The sequence below is a fragment of the Ambystoma mexicanum genome, chromosome 10 (genome assembly GCF_040938575.1).
Source record: "Ambystoma mexicanum isolate Mex_15411 chromosome 10, UKY_AmexF1_1, whole genome shotgun sequence".
Lineage (NCBI taxonomy): Eukaryota > Metazoa > Chordata > Amphibia > Caudata > Ambystomatidae > Ambystoma > Ambystoma mexicanum.
The window spans coordinates 1016347142-1016360850 of NC_090932.1; the positions used below are offsets into that span (position 1 = coordinate 1016347142).

Here is a 13709-nt window from a genome sequence, read left to right on the forward strand (position 1 = left end):
TGTTGGCGTTGATTGGGGGTGGATGAGGATCAGCAGAAGCTGCATCTTCATTCGAGCGGTCTGCTAGATTGAAAGCTTGGGTGTTCAGTGGTGTTGCTTCTCTGTTTGTGCTGGTTAGGTGAAGGCTGCTTCTTTGTTGAATTGGTCAGTTAGGTTCATGTTTGGGTTGTTGGTTATGAGATCGTCGTCGTTATGTCCGGTATGGCGCGGGTGTCCTTCTGTTCTTGTGATGTATGGGGTCGGACTCTAGCCACATTCTTCTTGGGTGTTCCCGTCTTTTTCCTGGTTGTCCCGGGATGTTCTTTGTGTGTCTTGATGTCTCTGTGTCGTTGGGGTATCCTGGTTCTGGGGTTGTTGCGAGGTATGGTGTGAGATATAAGGAATTTTCCCTTTGGAATTTTGTTCTGGTCGTTTTGGTTTTTGGCGTTGTTTCCTATATTCGAGGTTGTTGCTTCAGTGGTAGGTTGGATTTGTGTGCCTGTGTCCAGTGCGGCCTTGTCTTGTGCCCTTTCTCGGCGTCCCTTTCTGGTCCAGGGCATTTTGGTGCGGAGGTGCCGGTTGAGTAGTTGGCTGCTGTGTCTTGCGATGGGAGTGCTGGTATTTCTTCTTGTGTTGGTAGGATTGGGTGCTTTTTTGCCGTCTATTCTTCCGGTGGGTCGGTTTGTGTATCCTCCAAGTGCTTTCCAGTGGGATTTTGATGCTGGGCGTACTGTTGTCAGGGTTGTAGGTCAAAGTACAGTGCTGTCTATGTAGGTCTCGCGGAGCGGGTGAGGGCGGTAGAACTATTCTATCATGGTCTGGTCCTTACTAGGAGTATGTTAAGATGGTTAAGCTAGGTTTGTGCTTGAGACTAATTCTGACTATGTGCTGGAGTCTCGTATGGTAGGAGGGGCCCTAAGGAATATTGTAACCCTTATGAATCCAAATTTTGGGAGCCGAGTCTTTGCTAAATTTGGGAGACCTGTATAGTGGGAGAAAGGCCTATCGATGCAATCTGAACATCCTACAAAACAACTATCAAAGTGGTCTGAATGTCATACAATGCATTTTTGGAATGGAACCCCTAATAGTTTTGGGAGACCTGTATAGTGGGAGGGAGGCCTGTCAATGCCCTCTGAACATCACCCAATACAACTTGGGGACAGAGCCCCCGATGAATTTGGGTGACCTGTAGAGTGGGAGAGAGGCCTAACAATGCAATCTGAATATCACACAATGCAATTTTGGGGATAGAACCCCCTACTAAATTCGGGAGACCTGCACAGTGGGAGAGAAGCCATTCAATGCAGTCCGAACATTGTAGAATGCAATTTTGGGCACAGAACCCCCGCCAAATTTGGGAGACTTGTAGAGTGGGAAGAGAGGCCTATTAATGCAATCAGAATGTCATACTATACAATTTGGAAATGGAACCCCTGATAAGTTTGGGAGACCTGTATAGTGGGAGTGAGACCTATCAATGTGATCAGAATATCATGCAATTAAATTTCGGAGTGGAAACCCTCCTAGATGTGGGAAACCTGTTTATTGGGGAGGCGGGGGAGGCCTATCAGTGTAATCTGGATATCATACAATACAGTTTGGGAACAGAAACCCTGCCAAATTTGGGAGACCTGTGTGTTGGGAGAAAGGCTCATCTATGCAATCTGAACATCATAGAATACAATTTGGGAGAGCGGCTTATTATGCAATCTGAATATCATACAATACAATTTGGGAACAGGAACCCTGATAAATTTGGGAGACCTGTATAGTGTCTACTAGTGTCTATAGCTAATAACACTGTTTTATATTGGTTTGTTGAGTGGCTAGGATTATGGGGTAGAGTGGTTGATCTACTCATAGCCCAGGCCTCTCCTACCTTATTGGTCCTTGTAGTTGATGGTTGACGGCTGGCACCTGACTTCCCCTGTGGACTCCTGCCAACACTTCCTGGACCCTCCTCTATTGGAAGCAGGGGGTAGGGGAAAGGAGTAGTGGGCAGCAACAGCGCTGGAATGGGCACAGAAGGTAAATGCTATGGGCCCAGGGGGCTCTCTGGAAGCGGCCGCACTTACCTGCCTCTGGGGTGGGTAGGGAGGCGAGACGGAAGGGAAAAAAAGGAAGGAAGGGGGTGCGGGTGCGGAAGGACTATAGCGGGTTAGGAAGGGGCCTCGAGGCCAACACAGATGTTGCTGAGGGATGGTTGAATGAGGGCTGGACACTCGCTGTGCTTCTGGACCAAATCCAGGTGTCACACGGAGCTAAGCTCCAGGCAGGGCTCGGGAGCGGGATGGGAGGCGGGAGGGCTGGGATGCAGGAAGGGGAGCTGGGAGGGTGGTGGCGAGCGGGGAGAGAAGCGGGCCTGGCTGCGGGTGTTTCTTGTTGGGGTGCTGGGGGGCCTAGGGGCTGTGGGAGCCTTACCTGGGCTTGCGGGAGCGGAATGAGCCAAGTGGCTCTCGTAGGTCTATGGACCTAGAAACACACGGAGCAAAGCTCCAATCAGGGCTCGGGGGCGGGAGGGCTGGGGTGCAGGAAGGTGAGCTGGGAGGGTGGTGGCGAGCTGGGGAGAGAAGCGGGCCTGGCCGCAGGTGTATCTTTCCTTGTTGGGGGCTGGGGGGGGGGGCTGGTGGGAGCTTTACCTGGGCTTGCGGGACAAACTTCTAAAAAAGGCAGCTACCTCTCATAGCTCTCATAAACCTGTGGAGCACAGAGTGAAGGGGAGCACACTAAAGTCACTAATCTTCCTCATGGTAAAAACTAATAGACCTGTCAATCCAACTAAACTCCATGCCCTTGCTTGGGCGTAAGAAGGAAGGTCTTCAACTACCACATCTTCAAATGGTGGTATGCCGCATGAAAATGCCTTTAAAATAACACGCATCCTGAAGATATGCTAAATGTTTGTTGGGCAACATTCCTACCCTGTGCTGGAACTTCTTGCCTAATTTCCTAGTAAGGTAATTCTGCCCCCAACCCCTGCATCCCCCCATTTGGAAGCAAAACCATACTGGATTTGCCCTGGCATTCACTCGGTTGAGGCACGATGTATGTATATCTGCTTATTGAGGGTGAAACGAGAGGAGGTGGCAGCTTCTGGTCCCTTAGCCCCCCAGTGTTCCAGATAAGATTTGGAAGTATGTTACTCCCTACTTTTTAAAGTTGGGAGTAAAATGATTTTTCAGGGAGAAAAAAATGTAAGTCCAATGCCCAATGGGAGTATTTTATAAGCGGGTAAAAATGTTTTAACTGCAAAACGGAAATGTTTTTCTACTATTTATTTGTAACGATTTATTCATGCACACTAAAAAGATGCATGTTTACTTCTTCCAATCAGGCAGTTACAGTAGTAGTCTTTTCCTGTGGTACTACATGCACTACTGGTCCAAACATATCCATGGTACTGTGAGGGTGGAAGCATGGGCACAAGATTCTACATGTCTTTTTCCAATTATTTTGTTGGGAGTATGTTGAGTCCCTATTTAAATTTTTTGGGAGTATTTGCCACTTTTTAGGGAGTAAAATTGGCTGATACACCCCTTATCTGTAGGGCTGCTTGGCCCCTCCGCTTCCAAAGCCAAACAGTTTGGCTGTTGGGGTTAGAGAGTCGACACATATGCTCGCCTGAAGGGGTTCAGAGCTTGTTTTCATTGGCCTTAGGGCATTGCTGCAGAAAAGGTACATTTCAGACCTGTTCCGTTTAAGTTGTATGATGTCCTGAATGGGAATGCAAGGTAATTGCCCATCTGGTTGTCTGCAACGCTACCTGCAACTGATATGAGGGCTGCACTTCTTTGTAGCAAAATTTCTCAATTGCTTTCCTGATTAGTGCATCTTCAAACTTTGTTAGATCCTTCTGTCTTGTGTCTTTCAGTTCTTCTGCTGAATGAAAATCCCCATTGGAATCCTGGCGGATCATGCTCCCAGACCAATATGTCCAGGGAGGCCCACAGCATGTAGATTTTGTAGGACGAGAAATATCCTGAGGAGAGGGCATTGGCCCCACCTTAGCAAAGAGTACCCCTTATAAATGAAGCTAACACTGGAAAAGCCAACATGGTTTGGCTGTAATGTGAGGTACAGTCTCAAATGCTCCAATAAACTCCAAGCCATCACTTAACTGTGATAAGGCTTGCACCATGTGCCACCAGTCTTTAAAGCACCTAACTAGAAAGCAAGGCTCACCTTTCAAACAAATAGAATTGAGCAATAATATGTTATCGGTCCTAGACAAATGCGGGCCCGTTTCCATTAAATAGCCTGCAGGGCCAAGCAATTGAGAACTTCAGGGCACACCGGGTGGTCATTGTTTTTTAAAAAAAATGTTATTCCTCTCCCCCGCTGCAAATCACAATGCAATAAACATATAAGACAGGGAATAACAGTGCATTAAGAAGATGGAGTGTATGCATGTTTAAGAGCTATGTGCCTCTGGGATTAATGGGGAAAACCCTATGCAGAAATTGAGCAAACTTCTAAGTAGTAACCAGAGAGGGGTCAGGGCAGAGGAGAAGAACTCTAGGCACAACCCTTACCGCACCGGAGTGCGAATACAAGAGTCGGGGGACACCCTGTATGACCATAAGCCTACACCTGGGTACTATGGCTGTGTTGAAGCAGACCCCACCAGGAGCACGTTTCTAGGGCAGGAAAGCTATGCATAAACTTGATACCATCTGCCATACATGGGCAATGCATTGCATAAAATATCTGGTACTTTGAGACCCTTAGATTTCAGCCTTCCTGTCCAGACCGTACTTTACATGTTAAATAGACGGGATAATGTCAAGGGCCGTAATACCAAAGGACAACCTAGGCTGTTTATGGATTTTCCACTCCCTTGTTCTCCTTAACAGATATGGTTGACCTTTGCTCTAAATGGGACTCAGAGTATATCAAACCTAAGGGTAGCTGCAGTCTACCACATTACCACCAATACACAGTACCACACCGACACAAAACAAACATTAACCCCTTGCTTGGCACAACTCTCCAGGCCGGGTTGCCCAGTTCTGACTGGAAAGGAGAAGAAGTTTAATGGGGTAACAATGTTAAAGCACCTGCCGGGTCCAAGTCTGCACTAGACGAGTGTATATCGACACAGGGTGGGGACCCTGAGCCTGTTGAGAATGTAGGTACTGTTTGGTGATGGGTAACGTTTAGCCCACGGTAGGCCACATCATGTGAGCTGGGAAAGAACACACGCGTAAGAACAGAGATTTGTACATAAACATTAGGAAGACCAGTGAAGGCTCCAAGCAATAACCAGGCTCCCCCACACTAACTTTTTCTTCTGTCTCAAACCAGAGGTGAACGAACCCTTGGCATAATTAGGGTAACAGCAGCTAAACTGCTGGACACCAGCGTAACACTCGAGCGTAATGGACTTCCGCCGGCGCCTAAGGGAAGGGGGAATGTGTGGTGACAACACCTCTGTTCATAGAACACATTTCTGCCAACGCCTCCTGCTCTCAGATAGGAGATTCTTGAACTCCCTTGTCCGCAGAAGGCAATCTATTGCGGGGCTCCAAACAAATAGCCTCGCCCATCTGCTTGCTATTCACCTATGGGGTATGGGTGTACAACCTCTGGTAGCATTTGCCAAAAGCTGCATCAAAAATAGGAACCAGACACTTCATTCACTCACACAGCTCCATGGATATGTTTGGACCAGTAGTGCACATAATATTCCCCAAACCCCTGCAAGTTTTGCAAGCTTATGGATAACAAATGTGTTATGTAAAATCTTATCCGAAACCTTGGGTGTAGATGTTGGGGCCCTGTACCGTCCCAGTTATTATATTTAACTTGCCCATCTGTGTGTACCACCTGCTCTTTAGTTCACTGTCTCGAGCCGTGCATGGTAGAAAGTAACACCCTTTCACTCCCATCAACTCCTCCCTACCCCCACAATTATATTGCATCGCAACTATGGTCCAAAACATGTCTTTTGGTTTGCCCCTGTGACCTTTAAAAGGAAACCAGATCCAAAACGCAACCGTGAATACAACACTGTATACGTATCTGCACTGTCCTGTACCGTATTCTCTGCTTACCACGCCCCTCCCCATACTCCTATTCCAACCGAAATTAAAGTCTTCCTCTTGTGCAAAACGTCCATGAGGATGTCTGTGCGGCATACCTTATCCAGCTGAAGGGCCACTTGGGAAGGCATAACTATGCAGTTACCCTTATGCTGTCCTCTACCAACCAATCCAGATACGCTAATAGGAAATTGTTTAATTTATTAATCTCCAAGATTGATGAAGAAATACCCTTCCTAGGTGGCTTTTGAATCTTGGGCTTGTTATTCGGTTTCTTCGTATTAGTTGGGATTTAATTACTGGCTAAAGTGCTTAATGGTCCAACCCATGACTTTAAATGGGGACGGAGCCCTCATCTTCATTTTGGATTCAAACCAGAGTGGGTGCACCTCTACTGCTTTCCAACAGTTAAGAGGACTTGAAGCAAGTGGTGCCTGTTTTTTCAAGTGAATGCGGGCAATTCTGCCTCCTGCTTGGACTGTAATCTCTTTGTATGAGTTCCCTGCGTTTTGATTTCGTTCCGTGGTCTTTGTTCCGTGAATTTCCACGGTTCAATCTTTCTTTTAATTTGAAGCTGGTTGCAGTATTACAGCAGGGATCTAGTACCAAAAAAGTCATTTGGTGCTTTTAAGGACATTGGGCTATTCAAGACTCATTTACATCGGTGTCCACATTCTCGATAATGAGTGACTTTCATAGAGCATGCTGGAACATGTAGTTCCAAATCCTCTTGAATATGTCTGCTTCAAAAGGATGCTGCGTCCCAGGGAAAGTCTAGTCCAGGGAATCCCCCTCCATCAACATTGTGAGGCACATTGGGTAGCAGCTGACTAATCCAGTCCCCTGTGACCCACCCCACTCACATAAAAGAATGGAGAGTTTCTCTAACTTGCCACCGGTGCAATCGAGATTGGAAGTACCCGAAGCCTAGATTCATTGGTGGTCTTGGGTATCTGAAGACTTAATTATAGTAACACTAGTTTTAGAAGTGGCTGGTTGCATCTCAGAAATCGTCAAACTGGAGCAGTTAAGATTCACAGTGTAGAGATGGATAAATGTAATGCTGCTACATTGGTTAATAACTCCTATCATTATTATAGCACTCTGAAGCAGGAGGAATCTGGCATTAGGCACTACATCAAAACAATACATTCCTACAATTATTTTTTTTATCAACTTCCTGTGTCTAGCCAACATTGTAGGGGAAAATTGGATCAGGTTGTTATATATTCTGGAAGCCCAGAAACACAGATTTGAGTAGCCACTCCACCAAATTGATCAGACGAGCCACCCTTTGAAACGCTACTCTGGAGTTGCAACCTTTCTAGATTGGGTCAAGCTTGATGCATTGTCGCTGGCCTTACGTAGCTGAATGCCTTGATCCCTAAGAAACAGGACCTGTAGGAACATCAGAGCTACTGGCCAGGACCACTGGCATTTTCCCTCGGGTCCCTTTATGGGCCTCTGGAGGCTCTGCCCTGTTGGATAATAGGTTGTCTTCCGAGTCTGCAGTACTGTGTCTGTCAGCACTTGAAGCCCATTATCTACCACCTGTATGGCGCACTGTGACATCGCTCTTGCTTGCACACACCTGATGCAACCTTTCTGTGGTAAAGTGGAGCACAATGGTGGGGTGGAGTTGTGTTGAGGGCTAACTTGGGCTTCAGCTCTTCCAGACCCAGATCAATACTCAAAGGGAGAGTCCTTACAAGAACATCAGTATTGCTTCCAGTCATCTTCTACGAAGCTGGTGCTTGGCATGGTCTGTCTGAACCACTTTCCAGGTGACCTACAAAGGCCTTGCTCCCAAAGTATTTTGGATCAGAATAGTTTATTTTTCGAGCAATTCAGGTGGATATAAAGAGAATCAAACCTGGAATGCTGCTTGTGATCAAGACTAAGGCTCAAAGTCTGAAGAAAGAACCCCAGAGAACCTTCAACATGAATTTGTGTGGGAGGTCGTCAGATAGTTGTAGCAGTGGGAAACTATCAAGATTGGAGAAACCTAAAGAAGCCAAGCAAAAGGGCACACTAAGAAATGTTCGCCTGCGAAAGTAGGCAGATAATTAATCCACGTGTGTCAAAAAAATTGTTGTCTGAACTAGGTGTGTGGGAACAGATGTAGTTGCAGCCGTAGAGGCGCTTGTGCCTCTGGTACGATCTGTAAGGGTGCGGGTGGTATCTATGAGCATGAATGATTAAGAATAAAGAGTTCCAGGTGGAATCTGTAAAATGTATATACTTAACTTGCTAATTGTGTGCCACTCAAACCTACAGAAACCTTAAGAAAACCAGATTGATGAGATGTGTTCTTTTCTGGTTTGACTGTTTTTAAACTGATGATGCAAGGATCCTTACCCTTCCAAAACTTCAATTTGTGTAAATATATGTGCTTCCTCTTTGTCTGCTCTTAATAGTTCTCAAAGTGTTGCTGTTATAGAATTATAATCTTCCACTTTTCTGTCTTGTTGTCAGGATTCACTGAGAAATGGGAAGACCTAGAAAAGATGCCTCCAGCGGGGGGAACTTAACCTCATTGGGGAGTACCAGCGCCCCTGCATCCAAGCCGGCAGCCTCCAGATCTGCCTCATCCAGGGCAAACACTGCAACCACCACAGGCTCGTCCTCAACCAGGACAAAGACTGCAACTACAGGAGCCTCAACAGCTGTGCGCACAACCCAGAGTGCCCCCTCTGCAAGGGTAGAAGCCGTGGATGTTAGTGAGACCATCAGATCAACGAGTAGCCAAGGTTCCAGGAAGACTACTCCACGATCTTGCACAGCAAAGCCCAACATCAGCCAAGGTGACATGAACAACAATCGGGAAGCGGGAGCCAGATCATCAACTAGCGAAAGTGGAACGTGCAGAAGCAGAGTACCCAGTGCTTCCAAGGCTGCCAGCAGTGCCCGATCTGATTCAAGAGGCCATGCCACTCAGCCAACATCTGGGATAATTGTATCAAGAGATGGTGGCCAAGGGGAAGTGATCCACACCCCCAACCGTGGCTTAGGAAAGGCTGTTAAAGATATAGAGATTGAAACACGAGGCCAGCGGGAGAACCCCAAATGGCATGATTGGCGCGAGAACCGTATCACAGCCTCAATGGCTCACCAGATTGCCAACAGCAAGTATGTGAATGGAAGAAGTTCAGAGGTGCCACAGTCTTATCTCAAAGCAGTGGTGACTAAGAGCTCTGGCATACAAACCCCAGCCATGACTTGGGGGATAAAGAATGAAAGCAACGCAGTCCGGGAATACCAGCAGCTCAAGACCAAGAATGGAAATGGGCATGTCAAAGTGGAAGATTGTGGCCTCTACATCCACCCAGAGAAGACCTGGCTGGCTGCCAGCCCCGATGGCATAGTCAAGGATTCCTCAACTGGGAAACCTATTGGCCTTGTGGAGGTCAAGTGCCCTTACAAGCACAAAGACCACACAATAAGAGATGCCTGCAAAGATGACAAATTCTGCCTGACTCCAGTTGGTGATACATACACTCTGAAGAAGGACCATCCCTATTACACGCAGGTGCAGACCCAGTTGGCAGCCACAGGATTAAAAACGGCAGACTTCGTGGTTTACACCAAAAAGGAGACCGCCATTGCCCCGGTGGAGTTTGATTCCAAGTTCTGGAAGGCAACTGAGCCCAAGCTGGAAAAGTTCTACAATGAAGCAGTGGTCCCGCATTTGGAGAAGAGTAGAAACCCAGTGTGGGCAAAGGAGGAATAGAGCTGGAGGGCGTATTGGGCTTAACCCATGCATGAGTCTTCATGATTTTTAAGTCTACGTCATTGCTTGCATGATTATATTATAATTCTTAATTTTTATAATTGCATTCATTTCCAGCAGATTTGGATGTTTGCGATACATTGACGTGGGGTATGCAGAATATTTGAAGAAGCTTTGGGGTTAAGTTTCTGGCACACTTACATTTTTCTTAGAGGTTTCTTTTTTTCATCCTTCTTGTGCTTGCCCTAGTAGTGTTCTGTACAGTGAGTGTCGTCAAAGAAGGCATTTGTCACGGATGACCTCTGATAATTAAAGGCACAAATTAGCCAGGTCCTTTGCACATCAAGGGAGGCACCTGCCTCTGACCACAGTATTGCATCCCTGGAAACTGACATCTCCCGGAAACCACCTATCAATTCGAAGCACAACAATCTCTGGCAGACATTTATTCTTGTTGCCTACCCATGCCTGTGCGGTGTCATGTAGAGGCTGGCTTATACGCTATTGTAGCAGCACGCGGTAGTGTAATCCTGGTTGCAGGAGGTTTGATATAGGTCGGCAGTGCAGGTAGGGAGCTGTAGAAGTTACAAACGGAACATCCAAAAATGTTATTCTGTGTAGCAATGGTATGTGTTAAGAAATGGGGGAGGTGAGGGTCATTTGAAATGAGATGTATATAACAGCAGAGACTGCTAATACATGGTGGCCACATTGTTTTTGTGAAGGCCTCTAATTAAAGCAAGGACTTCTGTGCTGATTTATACCCCTTCCCAATCTTGATTGCTGGCTGACATGTACATGCACGGTGGGTGGCCTTACCAAGAATCCCTATGGAGGCTGCCTGATTTTCTGCAGGTTCAGAAAACAGGCAGAATCCATAGGGAATTCTATATTTTCCGTGCACTTGAAAATTAATTACTGTTGATGATGCATGCAGATCTTATGGATGGAGTAGCGGAATAAGGTGAAGGCAGACTTCATGCTCTGGCCCCCAGCTCGGTTCCCTGAATCTGCAATAATTGCAACGATCAGAATTGACTGGCGTGGATTAGTCTCTACCAGCAAATTACAGTGCCTCCCCACATCAAAATGAGACCCGCAGTTTAAAGAAAGTATGGTGTTGTACAGTACAAAGTTGTAATGCACTTCTTGAATGGAAATGTGTGCAAGTTGCAACTTCCAGCTAGATCAGAAGATGTGTGAAGGTGAATGAGGACCTTCAACTCTCTCCCAGTGAAAATTGCTCATCCATTTTTGGAAGAGTTGTTGCACCTAAAGGCCTGCCCTGGGTTCCCTTGAAGGAAGGGGAATATTGAGTATTGTAGAAAGTGTCAATTTAAAAGGTCTGAGGTCTTGTTTAGACTGCGAAAGACTTGACTTAAGCCTGCTACATACACTCAGACTTTGGCTGGGATTCAGCCATATGGTCAATTAGTTGGGAACATATCAACTGCAATTTTAATTCAGATCCAAACTAACAGGCCAGGTGAACTTCAAACCCATTGATGAATGGACACCATGTGCTATTTTCATTACTGTCAAAAAAATTGCCTAGTTCAGCCTCTTGGTTTAACCCTTTGTTCAAATGTAGTTACTCTCCAGCTGCGGAAAACACATGTTCACTGCTGGAATTCTTTCAGATGAGGTCTTATTCTGCCAGAGAATCCAGTTTGAGCAACCTTTGTTAACCAGCTCAGTTACATTTAAAAATGTATATGTAGGTTAGAATTAAACCTTGTTGGATAAAACAAAAACTGCATATTGTGTGTATTTCTGTCCTACAAATATAATTTCTTTTACAGTTTGTTTATCCTTTCAGGAGTCTGGATCTGAAAATCCTTTGCTGTCACACAAATGAGATCCGCTTTGACAAATTATAGCCTGCCAAAATAGTAAGGGCTGCCATATCCTCCAATCCTAGTAGACTTGCAAACCTGCTTTACTGAGGTCGCCTTCTTCACCACAATGCTCTTTGCAACTTTCATCCCTCTGTGCTCCTAAAATGGTCCAGTGCTGTGCTCTCTATCATAATGTGTTATGCAGTCTGGTGTGCAGTTTATGTGGGGGAGCCATGAGAATTTGTTTGAAGCATGAATGTGTAAGTGCTGTACATAAAATAGCACTTTGAGGGAAGGCATTTTTAGATCTGGCTCTCCTGGATGCTGAGCAGAGATTGAAATAAAGATTTGATTTGCAGGAGGAGCTAAACGCAGCTTCTGGGTATCTGCATCATGTAGTAAGCAGGTGCTACCTCTTTGGAAGGAGGGGCTAGTACAAAGCATGCCGCAAACCTCTACATCAGAAGCAAACCATTGTGTGTTGTCACATTTATCAGCCATTCTGCTTAAAATGTCCTTTTATACCCATTTCCCCCACACAAAAACTCTGCCCAGGTGGGAAGTTGCTTAGGTTTGCACCTGCTGTTTTCATGCATACTAATGCACTTGCGCACACAAATTTCTACAGTTGTGTATTGCTATCACTTTCTTTGCTTGTAGCATCCTTCCATGCATCTTGTGACTGGTCATTGGCAGGCACTGCACATACCACACTTTCACTACAAAATATAAATCAAGTAGCAATCGCGCACAGTGAGCGTATTTGCCAGGTTTTTTATGCTGAGACTGGCTCTGCCCTGCTAGAAGTGCTTAGGTAGAATACTATGGAAAACTGCAGCATAAAATCCTGACTCCAATGGTCCATGGCAAGGCTGCATATTAGCACCCACCCCATATAGTTCAAATGTACCCAGACCACTAAAACAGTTGGAGCCTTCCCCAGAAAAAACGCTGTAATCAACACGATGGGTGCTAATGGGGTTCTCCATTTGGGAGAACATATAGACCCATTTGTAGTCTCATACATTTTCTACTTTATTCATCGGCACATTGAGGTCTTCCTTGTGTTTAATTTACTTATCAGAGATGGAAATTCTGTCCTCTGTATCTGAAATTTATGTTGAAAAGGAGATGGATAATGTAGCATCTCATGTTTGTCTTCATATCACTAATCAGTGTCTACAACCAGTGACATTGAAACGTAATGTTTCTTTCTTTTTTGTCTCCATGTGTGTTTTGTTAAGTGTGATTATACTCTATCAGGTGTGGTCCTTGACGAAGGACTTTTATAGGTCTGAAATGCTTGTTTTTCAAGCCAGAGGTTATTCGGCTTTCACAATTAAAATTACATAAACATCAGACTTTAAAAACATCTAAATTTGATCCGTCTTCAATTGATAAAAGGACTGTTCCTAATTATGTTAATCTTTTCAAAAAATATGTAACTCCCACCCCACTGATTCCTTTACAAATAAGAAAATATCAAATATAAAATCTTCATCTGTTGAATACATTATTAGGGACATGGCCTCCACACAACGTCTAATATTGTTCTTTGAAAAGGGTGTCCTCCTACCTCTTTGCCTCATTAAATTTGCAGATCAATACAAAAATGTACGAGATGTGCATGGTTTCTTAGCCCACAAGGGCATACCTTATCCAATCCCAGCCATGGGGTTCCTGTGCGTACCGGAAAAACATTCCGCCTAATCATTAGAATAATTTTTCTATGAATTAATATTTGTGATGAAATTACAGGGGGCTTCTATGACACAATACTCCATATACATTTTCATGGATGGAAGTCTCAAGATGCCTTCCTAATATTAATCCGTTCCTCTTTACTAGCCTGCTCTGAGATAAACCTTTTATGTTGCCCATTGAACAATCCTCTTACGTACTCTTGATTGCTCGGCCCCCACTTTTCTGACAATGCCACTCCTGAGAAGCAGCGATATTTGCCCCTCACGATTTTTTAAAACACATACAGATGGTTCTAGAAGTTTGTCTATAGTTGTAATCCGGATTTCATGACTTTGAATGTGTGTTCTAAACCAACAGCATTTTTTTTTGCAAAGGACCATATGGCACCCAGGGGGTTCTACGCCTTGGTCCCAA

At 45.3% G+C, this 13709-nt stretch overlaps 1 protein-coding gene across 4 annotated transcripts in view; it reads left to right on the forward strand.

Moving 5' to 3' along the window:
* The window catches only part of LOC138491940 (uncharacterized), a 381176-nt gene extending 369669 nt beyond the window's left edge, over window positions 1-11507 (forward strand). For all 4 annotated transcript variants that reach the window (XM_069618823.1, XM_069618820.1, XM_069618822.1 and 1 more), the window contains one exon: window positions 8499-11507. In XM_069618823.1, the coding sequence (XP_069474924.1) occupies window positions 8512-9753 (1242 nt within the window). In that variant the 5' untranslated portion in view covers window positions 8499-8511 and the 3' untranslated portion in view covers window positions 9754-11507. The remainder of the gene's footprint in view (window positions 1-8498) is intronic.
* The last annotated feature ends 2202 nt before the right edge of the window (window positions 11508-13709 follow it).